The sequence below is a fragment of the Agelaius phoeniceus genome, chromosome 6 (assembly GCF_051311805.1).
Source record: "Agelaius phoeniceus isolate bAgePho1 chromosome 6, bAgePho1.hap1, whole genome shotgun sequence".
NCBI lineage: Eukaryota > Metazoa > Chordata > Aves > Passeriformes > Icteridae > Agelaius > Agelaius phoeniceus.
Genome location: NC_135270.1, coordinates 15,921,620 through 15,935,890, shown reverse-complemented (window position 1 = coordinate 15,935,890; position 14,271 = coordinate 15,921,620). Strand labels below are relative to the sequence as shown.

Sequence of the window (14,271 nt, the reverse complement as noted above, 5' to 3'; positions counted from 1 at the left end):
AGGAAGACTCAACAAGGATGATTAATAATGACCAATATATAGCAGACATTATCTCACATGCAACATACACACATGGCAAGCTCACATTTGAGATAAGATGGTTCTTCATTTAAACTTCTCACTTGAAAATTCAGACCAGTAATTAAGTGATAATCCTATATAATCAACTCACACAGTATCAGTAGTTCTGTGCATGGAATAAGATGTAACAACAAGCTATTAGGTCCACATAAAAGGCATTTATAATTCTCAACACCAAAACAAGCCCAAAACCACTGTCTGTTGCTCTTTTAGTACTAGATGTTATTTATCATATCACTGATGTGATCACTCTCAACAAGAAACAGAGAGCAAGGTTTGTTTTTTAACAACTCCAACCTTGCCCACTATGTTGTAATTCCTGAAAAATAAGCAAGATGCTTATCCTTGAGTAAAAGGCACCACAGAAAGATCATGTGCCCATCACACCACTGAGGAGCTGCCATGACACAGCTATTCCACAGCTCCGGCTGCTTCCCGGTCCCTGCGTGTGGCTGGGCCCACAATGGTGCCAGTGTGCAGTGCTGTCCCCTCTCCGACCCCACAGTCATCTGAGAGGCAACACAGAGGCCAGAGCCAGCCAAGAGCCACTTCCACCCCAGCCTTCCCACTCAGGGGCTGGCTGGAGACTGCAGGGAAGAGGCAATAGTTCCTACTGGCAGCACATGAAGCCCAGCTCATGCCACATGCCTGCCAGCTGCTGTCACCTTCCTCCAGCAGCTACATGCCTCCCCAGGCCGTGCCAGGCCATGTCCCTGCACCTGAGCACACGCCACACCTCAAACAACACCAGCCAACTCTAACACCTGCCTGAGCCTATGCAAAGAGCCCTACACAAAGAGCAAAACTTGGCCCTGTTAGAGAACACCCTCATTTTTAGAGGGCAAGACCTCATCTGCCCTGTTAGAGAACATCCTCATTTTTACAGGGCAAGATCATGTGAACAGCACTGGAACAGCCAACAAGATTATTGCACTTGAAGCAAGGCTTTACATAGGCCTCCAAGCAAGGCTTTACATAGGCATCCTTACAGCCTATAGAAACATAATGACTTTTCAAATATGAGTTATCCCACCCTAAGTGGCTACAGTGAAATTTAGTGAGAGGGTGATTTGCAGAATCACACCATCAGTGAGCACCTGGTTTACACCCTAGTCCTCTAAGGAAAAAAATCCTTAAGGACCTTTCTCCCCGCCTGTCTGCAGTCCAAGCACGTGCTCTTCATGTTCAAAACTCCACCAGGTGCTGATCAGCACTAGGTAAGAAGCCTGAGAGTCTCAGTAAACTGAGACTTCCTCACCTCAGCTTTCACATTCACAAGTACAATCAAGTCAAAATTGAGAATGTTGTCTGATAAACTCTCAGTAGTGACACTATGAGCTGCAGGGTCCCCACCTGAAGTTACGAGCCACACCAAAATCTGCAGATCTGACCTCTATCCTGTAGCATGTTGATAGGACCTCTGATAACATCAGGGTTAACAAGACCTAGCTGAGGGTCCACAGCTGGGTCCCAAGATGATGAATGCATAAAATTAACTACATGTAATTGAGGAGCAGCTCCACTTTTTTTAGTATTATTATTAATCAAACTAGACACCAATTAAGTGCCTGACTTAAGAGAACATTAGAGATCACTAAGTCACAAGATATCATACACAGCTTGAGAAGAAAAACTGCAAACAACAGAGGTCATGGCAGGCAGATCCTGCAAGACTGTACCCAAAGAGAATCCAGGCCTCCTCTGAGGTCTTCCAAAATGCTGGTATACTTTAATATTCAATTCTACTTCAGCTCTTACTCAGAAGAGATTTTAAACCTAGGCTTGGTACAACAACAAACAGAGATCAAATGACAAAACACTGCAAGGAACCCCAAACTGAAACAGATGAGACGAGATAGCAAAGGTTTACAACAGTCAATTGCAGCCAACGGCCGCGATCACAAGCTGGCATCAATGCAAGGTAAGGAAAAAGTAGTCAAAAACGTAAAGCAGCAGTACAGTTCTGCTCTGCAGCTCTCAGGCAGATCCGTCACCACAGATTACTGAGCACCTTGGTTCCTATCAACACACATTCACACTTCTGTAGCAGAAACCATTGAGGCAGAGAGGACAAGCGGCTACATCTGGAAGCAAAAGTTCAGCAAGCCCCAGAACACTGGAGTTCACAGCGGCCATGAAGCACTCCTACGGGAACACTGAGAACACATCAGCTGAGGGAAGCAAGGCTGAGAGTCTGTGCCAGCATGCTGAGTGGGTCACCTGGCACGCTATTCTGATTTACATCAATGAAAGGTGTTCTTGGAAGGACACTCTGCAACACACGTGGGAACAGAGCGGGGCCTCAAAGCCAAGCGTGCTGGCCAAGGCCTCCTGCTGATCTGCTGCCCGGCACCGCTAGGGCTGCTCGCTCCGCACCACGGCAGCGTTTTCCCGGGGAAACTCCGCGCTGATCCCGAAAGCCGTACCCCAGCGGGTGATGTGCACCAGCGGCACGGGCGATGCGCAAAGACCCCCTTACCACATATACCCTATTAATATAATCAACCAGCAGAGACACGAGGAGGGCAGGCTACAACACGGGGAGACGGGAGCCGTGCCTGTTGTACCCAGGGCAGCTTTTACCCAGGAAAACAACCGGGACAGCCTCATGCCCCGAAAGGAGCCACACGGCTGCCCCGCCGGGTTAAACCCCAGCACAGCCGGGCGGGGGGCAGGGGGAGGCCGCGGGGATCCCGCCCCAGGTGAGCAACGCCCCGGCCGGGCCACACCGCGGCCCCAGCCTCCCCTGCCCTCCCCTCCGCGGGCGGCACCGGCGGAGCCGCTGCGGGACAAAGCCCGAGCCCGGCCGCACACCTGCCCTGCCGAGCCGCGCCGGGGGCAGGTGCGGCAGCCCCCCGCCTCCCGCAGCTCGGTCTCACCTCGGCCGGCAGCAGCAGCAGCGGCAGCAGCAGCAGGAGGCAGGGCAGGGGCAGCCGGCTCATGGTGGCGGAGAGCGCTCCCCGCTGCGCGCACGGCCGCTCAGCCCGACGCCGCCGCCCCCGGAGACATGGCCGGGCTGAGCCCCGCACCGCCCGGCGTCCCGGCCCTCCCCCGCGCCCCGCCCTGCGAGAGGCGGGGGGACGGGGCCGCGGGGAAGCCCTGCGCGGGGCGGAGTGAGGGGGCGAGCGGGGCAGCGCCCGCCGAGAGCCGGGCCGGTGCCCTCCGTGCGCCGCCGCTCCTCGCCGCCTCCTGCCCACGGCTTCAATGGCCGTCTGGCAGCGGGCGGAGGGGCTGCGGCTTCCCCGCCTTCCCCCTCCCTCTCTCCCTGCCGGCATCTGACATCTCCCCCCGCCGGGCCGGGCCGGGCCGGGCGAGGAAGTGGCTTTCTCCGAAAGTTTCCCGGTCTCCGTCGGCACCGCGGAGGGAGCGGCGCCGCGGGCGCGCCCGGGCGGCCCTGGCACGGTGCTCGGGGGCGGGCAATCCGCGGAAGGGTCAGGGGTAAGGCGAGGTTAACCCGGCCCCGGGGGCTCCGCTGCCCGCCCCGCCGCCGGCCGGAGGCGAGCGCTGCGCCGCCCGCCGCCACACGCGGCCCCGGCGGGGTAAGGGGCGCCCTTTACCCCGCCGGGGGTTTGCCGCAGTGAGGGGCTCTGCTTGGTGCACCATTTTTCATCCCCAAAGAGTCCCCCAAGAAAGTCTCATCCCTCTCCAGGCACGGGTTTGGACATGTTTTATCCATGTCATCAAAAGGGACGTGACATCATCAAACGCAATCACTTCTATAACCTTAACTTACTTCCCAGGCTCAGTGAAGTGTTCCGCATTTCATTCATCTTGGATAAGGGAAAGGGGAGGCAGGGGCAGTTTACAGAGCATATCTTTAACTACGGAAACACTGGCAGTCCTCATTTTCTCAGAAGTTTTGAGCTCATATGTTTATCATTTCCCTGTCTTTTCTGAGCCCTCAAAACATATGCATAGCATTACGGAAGCAACTATTTCCATGGGAGTTCATGGGAAAATTCACAAGAATAAGGACATTGGGGTTGTTCTCTGGAAAAGAGAAGGCTCCTGGGAAACAGTATTAGAGCCTCTCAGTACCGAAAGGGAGCTTTTAAGAAAGATGGGGACAGACTTTTTAGCATGGCCCTTTTTTATAGGACAAGAGGGAGTTGTTCTAAACTAAAAGACAGTCACAATTCAGACTAGATATAAGGAAGAAAAGTTTTACCGTGAGGGTGGTGAATCACTGGAACAGGTTGCAGAGGACAGTTGTAGACGAACAATCCCTGGAGATGTCAAAGGGCATATTGGGTGGGGCTCTGAGCAACCTGATGGAGTTGGAGATGTTCCTGCTTATCATAGGGCAGCTGGACTAGATCACCTTTAAACATCCCTTCAAAACCAAATTGTTCTATCATTCTATAAGGGCACACACAAACCTTTTTTGGGAGGCTTAGACCTACAGCTGGAGGTAGACATTATAAAAGCATTACTTCATGTCAGTAATATTTGTAGGAAATAGAGAATTACTTCAGAAAAGGGTTGTTTTGGGTATTTTTTTTTTTAAGGTTAGGAAGTACTGAAATGAAGTAATAAACGCTATACAAAAAACATGAATAAAACTTTTTACGCTTTCCATTCAGTGCAAAGCACTTGAGAATTGTTTTCCAGCTGAAGACTCTTCCTGGTAAGCCACACACCTGACAGAAGTCTCACTGGCTGCTGTGAAGTTGTTATGCTGACATCACTGCTGCAGATCAAACCCTGCCATTTGGAAATTACAGCTCTGACTCATAAAATAAATTCCCTGTTGCTGCTCCCCATGCCTGGGCAGACCCCCAATGGGTCTAAGCTGCCAAACTGCAGCTTCTGGCCAGACTGGGTTCCATTGTCTGGGCTGCCCCTAAAGTGCCACAGCTGCACTTGAGCAAGCACACTTGGTCATCCCTGGCTCCAGCCCAGTAGGAAGTGTGGCTTTTTTTAATTACATACCTTTCCAGGACAAAAGCCTGGTAACTAATCCAGTTGCCATTGAAATTCAGTGGCAATCTCTTCACTGATGTCAGCAGTAATGGCAGCCTGGTCTAAAAGAGAAAATTAAATGAAAGAAAAATAAAATTAAAATTCACTGAGAAAGCAAGAAGGAGGATTCACACCTGTTAAAGTTTTGAGTATCTCCAAGCTGATGTTTCCAGCTCCAGACATCTTTGGACTTTTAAGTTCACTCATTCTTCTTCACTGAAGAGGCCAGAGAACCCAATTTAGAAGCAAAAGACATTATATTTCTTAGACTACATAAATTCTTTGCTCCAGAGAGCCAACTGAGTAGCTACATCACTATTACAGGAAGCTGAACTCCTTTCACCACACCACGTCTGTCTGAACCTGGTATGACTGGTGGAGCTTTTCAAATACAAACTACACGGACTCTCTAATTAATTACTTTCTCATTAACACTTGTGGCTGAATCTATGTTGTATGACTACTTGTATGTCCAGTACCTGAACCAGGAGGCCTATGAAGTTCTGGGACACAGTCTCATTTCTGGAGCATCCAAAATAGTAGAGAAGTGCATTAAATTTGCTTGTAGAGACTCTAAGCAGAATATTTCTAGGATTGTAGTAAATAATTACCTTTATGGCATATCTTTAATTGCAACCATAACTGATGTCATCTGCAGGATTTCTGCACAGTGGCTTCAACTGGCATAGAGAGAACCTGGGTTTGTTACTGTTTCAGGGTGTCTCTCTGACTGACTCTTACCAGACCTCAAGGAAAAAACTAACTCCTTTCCAGAGACATTTCTGGGGTGTTGGGAAGTACCTCCCCTCCAACTATCAGGGACTCTGTAGGACAGAGGAGTGAACTATGAAGATTCATAAACATTTGAAAATACTCAGATGTGCTGAAGGTGGCCACAAGAAAAGGGGAAAAAAGTGTCAAGAAACATCAGGCACTAAAAAGTGTAATTATTTTGTAGCCTAAAACAGAAATACAATTTCTGTTTAATTCATTGGGGAAAAAAAATCCCCACAGGTAGCAATCAAGCTTTTTTTTTTTTCTTATGTACAGATTCTAAAGAAATATTTGTGTCCTCTAGACTGCTTAGAATTCAGGGAGGAGGGTTCTAAAAAAGCTTTTCTGATTAGATTTTGAGAGCTCCATGGAGAAAGAATCACACGTACACCTGATTGCTTCCTTCGATCAATGCTCCTGCCCCTTATAGCATGCTCTGCTTCACTGCTACCCATGCACACCTCAGGGAAGAGATGGATCTCAGAGAGCTGTGATTCAGGCCAGAGCTGGAGCCTTCACGTGCTGAAAATGGAAAAGAGAAATTAAAACCCAAATTTTTTAAAGCTCTTCCAGGTGCTAATTGTTCAGCAGCAATAACCATCACAACACAAACAATTTCCTAGGAATAAGAGGCTCAAGGTTGCATTTCAGGCCACAGGCTCTTCACAGCTTGTTACTAACCTGCTGGAAATTTCCTGAATTACTACTGCTACTGCCTAATTGTTTCTATAGGTGAGTTTTGTTTATTTGACAGGCTCTTATTAAAGCTATATGTGTGACAGGCTTATGAAACTGGGTAGGTGTTGCTTCTGGGCTAAAGCTTCTACTTTTTAATTCACTGAAAGTTAATTTGTGCATCTGAGTCATAAAACCTCTTCAAATGGAAGTGTCAGAAAGAAGTTATTCCCCATCCTTATGATCAAGTTTTCAAAAGAGACCTTAGTTTAAGTCATGTTGGGCCCCTGCACACAAGTCAGGAAGAATGTGCATATTACCAATGGGTGCTCCAGTTTACACCATAAGGAATACTACTAATTCTCTGAGCAGAATTGGAAGACTGCAAAAATATAGGGATCCAAAGTTGTCCAATTTGGAGCAGTTATCCTGGCTGGTTATACTTGTCTTTCACTGGGACTGCTAATAGAATGTGGTTTAAAAAAGAAAAAAAAAATCAGAATGGTCATATTTAACTGCATATTACAGCCAGCCTTGATCACAATAGTGTATTCTCATTAATTATTCCCAGTTTCATTCATCAGCTCAATGTGCAGTGTCAGCCAGAAGAAGTATCCAATTGTTGAACATGGTCAGGAAGGGAGTTGAGGACAATGCAGAGAGCATGGATTTGCCAATGTGTAAAACCCAGGTGCACCCACGTCCTGGCTGAGGCTTGTCACTGCTCTCAGCATTGCAAGAGGGACAGAATGGACTGAGGGAAGGTACCAAGAAGGGCAGGTAAGGAAATGTGAGTGATGGTGCAGCTGTCTTATCAAGGGACCCTTAAAAAGATGACAGTTTTCAGTTAGGAGAGAAGAAGGCTCCCTGGAAATAAGATGAATGAAAAACATGTTCACTAAATCCAATTTAACAGTCATAATTAAGTGCTTTTGTACATGGCAGGCAATGAGCTTGTGAAATATGTAGTCACAGCAGGTTTTAAAGGCAAACAGTATGAGCAGTTCCAAAACTTCATGGACAAATTCATGGACAATATGTCCATAACCAGGGGAAGGCAGAGATGAGTCTGTAATGTTTGGATGCTGGGAATGGTCCTCAGAGAGCAGTCAGGTTTGTTTGCTCTTCCTGAAGAGAATCTCCTAACACCACTGCTGGGGACAGGATACTGGGTTGGGTGGATTCCTTGGCTACTGTTTACAGCCAAAACAGTGCAAAGCATAAGCATATAGCAATATAAGAAACAGATGTATTAGCATGTGGCCTGCTGCCTCAGCAAGACAGTAACATGTAACAGGGTGTGTTACTATTGTCATTCACAAAGGAGGAAGGCTCTCTGCTGTGATTTCAGACCAAGGTCTGAGATCTGCTCTGGCTTTGCTTTCCCTTGCAAGTCCTCAGATTCAGACACTATAGGACATCTGTGACCCACACAGAACTCCAAATTAACTTCTGTCCTGTCCATCGTTGCTCAGTGCGCTGAGCTACAGTGCTCTTTTTGGCTGACATTGCTCTGGCTCTTACTCACACCTCCTCAGACCTTCACAGGGTGCTCCAGGCTTCCATGTACAACCAAACCCAGAGATGAGTCTTTTGGGAACAACTCTCAAGCAGAACTACAAGTGCAACAGAGGAATGCTACACTAACCTCAGCAGCAGTTTTGGTGAAAAAACAGTGAGTGGCCAAATGCCTCACCTGGTATCAATTTTTAAACCTCTTTTCTGCCTCTGTCAAGGCCAGGATTGAAGTGCTCAAGACAGTATTTCATGTTCAGACTCAGATGGTCCTACCATTGTGCAGGAATGCTTCCAATGTTGGATGTGGCTCTAGCCTGGTTTCTGCTGGTACAAGCCCTCCACAGCCTGTAGCTGCAGGGAGTAGTGGCTGGGGACTGCTGGGAAGTATTTTAACTCCTAAAAAGTAACTTTTTTTTTCATCACAAGAAATTAAAGGTGCATTGAGCTGCTAGCAGAGACATCTTTCAGATGGAGGGTAAAACAGGATATTCAAAGAAAACCTGTCACTTCTTACAACAAGAGGGAAGTTAAACTGATTTCTGGGATGGTTTTATTTTGACTGAGGGGGAGAAGATTTTTTGTTGGGGGGCCAGCAAAGAGAAATGGAAAAAAAAATTTTTTTGTTCCCTTTTTTTTTACACAACTTTCAAAAGGACTATAAAGTGCCATAGCTGAAAATTACTTTTTGGAAATGGGTAATGCCTTCAATCTCTTAAGTTCACTCAGTGGCCAACTTCCTTTGTGTGGGAGGGCAGGTGAGTGGGAGGATCTATTCCACATAGTAATTGAAGGGAAAATATGCATTAAAACCACACAGACTAGCACACTCCAAAGCATTGAGTCAGCTGCCCTGGCAGCCACAAGGGCCAGCCGTGTCCTGGGATGCCTCAGGCTCAGCATCAGCAGCCTGTCAGAGGAGGTGAGGTGAAGTGAGGTGATTGTCCTGCTCTGCACTGCTGTGGCCTCACCTCGAGCCCTGTGTGCAGTTTTGGCTGCTACAATATAGGAAAGGTAGAGGGGTATTAGAAAGCATCTAAAGAAGGGCTTTGAAGGTGGCAGAGGGCCTGGAGGTGAAGCTGGATGAGGAGCAGCTGAGGTCACTTGGTCCATTCAGCCTGAGGAAGAGGAGGCTGAGGGGAGACGTCATTGGAATTACAACTTCCTCCTGAGGGGAAGAGGAGGGGCAGACACTGATCTCTTCTCTGTGACAGGACCCAAGGGAATGGCCTGAAGCTGAGTCAGGATGGGTTTAGGTTCAGGAAAAGGTTCTTCACCCAAAGGGTGGTTGGGCACTGGAACAGGCTCCCCATGGAGGTGGTCACAGCAGCAAGCCTGACAGAGTTTAGACAATGCACATGGTGTGATTTTGGGAGTTCTGCTCAGGGCCAGGAGTTGGATTTCTTGGGATCCATGTTTGGGATCCCTTCCAACAGCAGATGCACAATTCTACAGCACTTGAGCTACTTCTAGCACACAATCTTTTTGTAAGTGATTTGAGTTCAAACAGACACCAGCCTTTTAAACAGGTCACCTTCTACACAGGAATGAATGGACTCTGTTCCAGTAGGAAAGAAGTTGTGGTCCTGCAGCCTGTCTCACCAGTGCAAGGTCCCATGCAATCACTTGGTTTTAGCCAGGAATAATGTCATGGGTTGTAAAGGGCTCTGGCACAATAAATATACATCAGAGTTTTACTCAGACTTGCAGAACAGGCAAGAGGAAAGCCCTGCTCAGTATGGACAGTCCCTGCCATATCACCAGAGGCCACAGCCATAGCTCAGCTGCCCCACATAGGAGCTAGAGCCCTGAGGTAGCATGGAGAGCAAGGAAACAGTGACTGTCAGGATTCAGGGAAATACCAGAATCTGGCAGAAACATTTCTCCTTCTCCATCTGCCAGGTTTTTTTTTGTCCTTGTCTCCAAGCTCACAAAAGGAAGGCATAAATTTTTCTCAGCATATAAAGTTCCAGCAGAATCACTTTCAATTACTATTTAAGTCCCATAAATGACACCATATAATCCAAATGAAATAACACCAAGCTAACCTTGGTGCTACAAAACATTACAACAGCTGAGTCTGCCCTTGATAATGAGTGAAATCACCTGCCTCCTGGAAGCCAGCAGGTGTGTGCAACACAGGCAACCTCTGTCAAGGGCATTAGAAAAGGGAGTGGCTGGATACACTATGTTGTCCAGAAGCCCCATCTGCCACAATCTCCCACAACCCACCCTGCCATGTTTAAGCACTGAAACCTTAAGAAATTTGTCAGAAATACCATGGTTGTGACACCACTTGCAAAAATACCAATGCTTAAACAGCACCAAGATTTCCACATCAGAGGACTGCCATTCCAGAGTCCTAGATGACTGCTGAAATCCCAATGTGACAGATATCCATTAAAGAAGGAAAAAAAAAATTAAAAATTAAATCTACCAAAATTCTTTGACAAAATGGGTCAGCCTCCTTTTCCCTTTCTTCTGACATTACAAATTGTGGTGGGAGGGTGGAGCAGTTTGAATGCTGAGCATTTATAATGTTTTGCTTATTGGCAAAACCCTACCCCTAACCCTGCCCTTCTCCCCATAAGTAATAATGTGGAGAAATGATGCAGAAGTCTTCCAAGTGTGATGCATGTCAACTATATCAGGAACTGGCTGCTTCTGGACATCCTAGGAGAGCAATTAGCATCTTCAGGGTCATTTAACTTTTGGTCCATTGCAGAGATTGCTCCTAAAATAGAGGCACATCTTGTGCTTGTTCAACAGATGGTACTGAAGCATGAACTATTTTCATGGCAATGTACATTTGGCAATACCATAAAAGTGGGAGAAGCAGTTTTCTGAGCAATAAAATCACTGGCTGGAATGCAACTGGCCTGTTCTACACATAACCAGTATTTTCTGCACAAAAGCCTGCTTTAAGGTAAACATCTCCTTTCTACAAAGGTGTGCAAAAAATGACAGGAAGCAAAGAGGCAAAAAGGAAGAGGTGAGACTGAATCCCTGAAGTGCTTGTATCCATCACTGTACATCAGAAAGATACCTTAAGGCTTCTCTTGGTGGATATCAGGTCCTACTTACTGTGCTCAAACCACTGTAGTTGAATTGGGATGGTTTCAAGCAGCCTGGCAACAACCCTTAGCTTAAACAGCAAGATGGCAAGAAGGTTAGGAAGACATTTGCCTGGGAAGGAAACAAAAGCTGACATCAAAAATTATCAGTTCACATCCCAGCTAGCATGGCTGAACTCCTTGGCTCTGAATTTGCATCCCTGCACTTGGAATTCTAATGCCTGGTGATGTGCTCTGATCTTTATTGGTTTACTTGTCCTGTCTGACTGGAAATGGTGTTTTGGCAACAGCCTGCTATTTACTGTGGCACCACAGCCCTTTAAGAACATCCTTTAAGACATGCTGAGGTTTAGCTGGCCAAATTCTTGTGCTGGCCCTTCAACTCTCATTGAGAGCCAATTGCCTAGCTTGATACATCCTTTTCAAAAATCCCAGGTTCTGGGTTTTGGTAACATTTTTTTAAATATCTATTTTTCAAACTAACTCCTTTCCATCTAGCACTTCAACCCAGTCAGTGCCATACAGCCTTCTGATGCTACTGGGAAAATCTTTTAACCAAATGTTCACTAAACTCTAGTAAGTGAAATAATAAACTACACATCAAACAATGAATTAAATAATTCCCTTTCCCTGTGTTCTTCTTGCATGAGAATGATGCACCAGCACACTACTTTTAGAATTATTAGTTTGTGTGTGCAAAGCTTCCACCTGTCATTCCTCAGTTTAACAGGCTGTTCTGAACAGCACTTCTGCTCTCCAGGAAAACATATATACAGATGTAAGATGTTACAACAGCTTTAGAGGCTATGAAAACAAGGAATCATTTGTCACCCAAAGCACACCTTGCAGAGGGGCAGTGGCTCCATGGACTATGTTCTCTGCCAGAGGTGATGTGGCTTTGCAGTCTTTTAGTCCCCATAAGTCCCTGGCTAAGGAGCTGTACCTGTCATCTCTGTTGCTGGTTGAGAGATTAAGCACGTAACTCCTTTCAGGTAAATATTACATGTGCTTCTACAGCAGTACACTTGCTCAAATTAACTGTGTCACTGAAAAATTGCTCATTTTTGGTGAGAAATAACAGTGCCCAGGGAGAATAGAAACAGGAGAAGAGCAGGGTGAGGGGGAAGCACATATCAAGGGCATGGCAGAAAATTACTGCCTTATTTCTCCATGGAACTCATACCTCCATGTGACACCAAAGCAATGAAATAAAGACTTAAAGCAGCTGATCAGGAATCAAACTGTCCAGAACATGAAATCAGGAGGTCAAAAGCAAGGAAACATTGAAACTAGTTTTTTTTTTCTTGTTGAAGGAGCATTGCTGCTACTGCACTAAGCAGAGGTAGGACTCAGTGTGTGGCTGCAGGCACTGCAGGAGAGGCCATAAGCACATTGCATGGGCTTTCTGTCAGACTATGCTGTCATCTTTGACAGAGCAGACACTGCTGAGGCTTTCTGCCAGGACTAAGCTCTTCACTCTCAGTTAGTGGCTTCTTTGTGCTAATGCACTCTAAGAGTGACACTCAATGACAGATAGAGGGAAAAAAAATCATTGTCATGGGAATACTCACCCAGCCCATCTACTACAGCAATGTGACCGGCCTTGCCTGGGTCCCAGGCAGGTGGTGTCTTGTAGTTTCAAAGCACTGTGTCCTTTTAAATGATTTGTAATTCCTGTAGCTGAGGAAAGCAGGAGATAATGGAAGATGTGCTTTTCCTTCTTAGTGGTTATCAGAGGGAATTATAATGGAGCATTTTCAAAATTAATTCATTTCCTATATCCAGCATACTTAATTAATCTGGGGAATAAAACTGATTAAGTTTCTCTTCTAGAAAGCATATTTTTTCTTTACCAGAACTTGATCTTGCTTTTACTATTAATATATGGTTTGGTGAGATAACGACAACTAATTTAAATGATTTGTTACAGCATCAATCTTACCTAGTCTATAAGCCAGTTCTGATTCTACAAGGGGTATGTATCTCCATGATGCAGCAAATCTTTGTCTGAAGGTAGATGATTCAAAATTAAAGTTAAAAAAATGAATACGTTGACTTGAGTAGCCAAGAGATTCTGATTAACTATCAAAATTTTATTTGCTGTTCTCCTGCTCAAGAGGTCCTCAGGTTTAAACTTGCCCAGGTCTTAAGCTACAGGAAGAGTAATCTTGATTGCTGTCTGCATGCTCATTAGAAGTTTTGATTATCTAAACAAGCCTTATAGATAAGAGAAATCATTTAGATTTTTCTTTAGAGGATTAAAGATTTGATGGAGTAACTCTTTCCCTTTTGTGTATAAACTGACCTTTCTGATGTGTGTCAGTGGAGCTTGGTGCTGTATAAAAGCATAGGCTGAGGAAGAAGTTAAGACAGGCACAGGCAAAAGAAAAACAAGAGCTTTAGCAGAGAAACAGAAGATGTGAGGAATTTATTTAGCAGTCAGTGGTGGTGCTATTCCTTTCAAGAAGATTCCCTAATTTGCCTCCCCTTGTTCCTCAGCCCTCCTTCTCTGGACACAGCAGCCTGCCATCCATGTCCTCTATAACTCATTTATCCATGTGGATATGTGGGCCACATTCCCTCTTGCTATCCCACCAGCTACAGCACTTGCTTTGGCCTTGTGAGCTTTACTGCCTCACCTGGGCTCTGCCATAAGAAGCTGGAACACAGCTGTTAGCCAACAGATAATCTCACTCTCAGGAGGTCCTGCCAGTCCCCCTGCCCTCCCCAGACATCTGTAGGCAGCCACGATGCATTCTCTAAGAGACACCCACTGACTAGTAAAGAAGTAGCAGCAGCCAAAATGCAGTGCAAAGCCTGATCTTGCTGCCAGACAACTATAAATAATCTCAATTTCTTTGATTTAATTTCACTTTGACTAGAGCAGCACCACTTTTAATGGTGTGACTGCCAACTTCATGGCAGTGGTTTTTTTCTTTGCGGAAGCTCTTGCATTTGCGTCACAAGCGGGAAAGACTCCAAGCTTTTATTTTAAATGAAATATGGTTTGATCCTGAATAATGATTCAAAAGCTCCCTAAAGGATCATAACCCAGAAGGTGGGAGGAGTGAGGCAAAAAAAACCACACGATAAGCTCTTCTCATGATCTTTGAACACCTGGCAGAGCCAAAAGGAAAGTCTGGGGTTTGAGGATCTTCTGACACTTTAGAGGCCACAGACTTTCACTCAG

The 14,271-nt window shown here is 46.1% G+C and overlaps 1 protein-coding gene across 6 annotated transcripts in view; it reads right to left on the bottom strand.

Annotated features, from left to right (window-relative positions):
- Positions 1 to 3,499, bottom strand: part of LOC129121606 (receptor-type tyrosine-protein phosphatase eta) — a 74,375-nt gene extending 70,876 nt beyond the window's left edge. For all 6 annotated transcript variants that reach the window (XM_054634973.2, XM_077179909.1, XM_077179908.1 and 3 more), the window contains exon 1: positions 2,961 to 3,499. In XM_054634973.2, coding sequence (XP_054490948.2) covers positions 2,961 to 3,356 — 396 coding nt within the window. In that variant the 5' untranslated portion in view covers positions 3,357 to 3,499. The remainder of the gene's footprint in view (positions 1 to 2,960) is intronic.
- Positions 3,500 to 14,271: the final 10,772 nt, after the last annotated feature.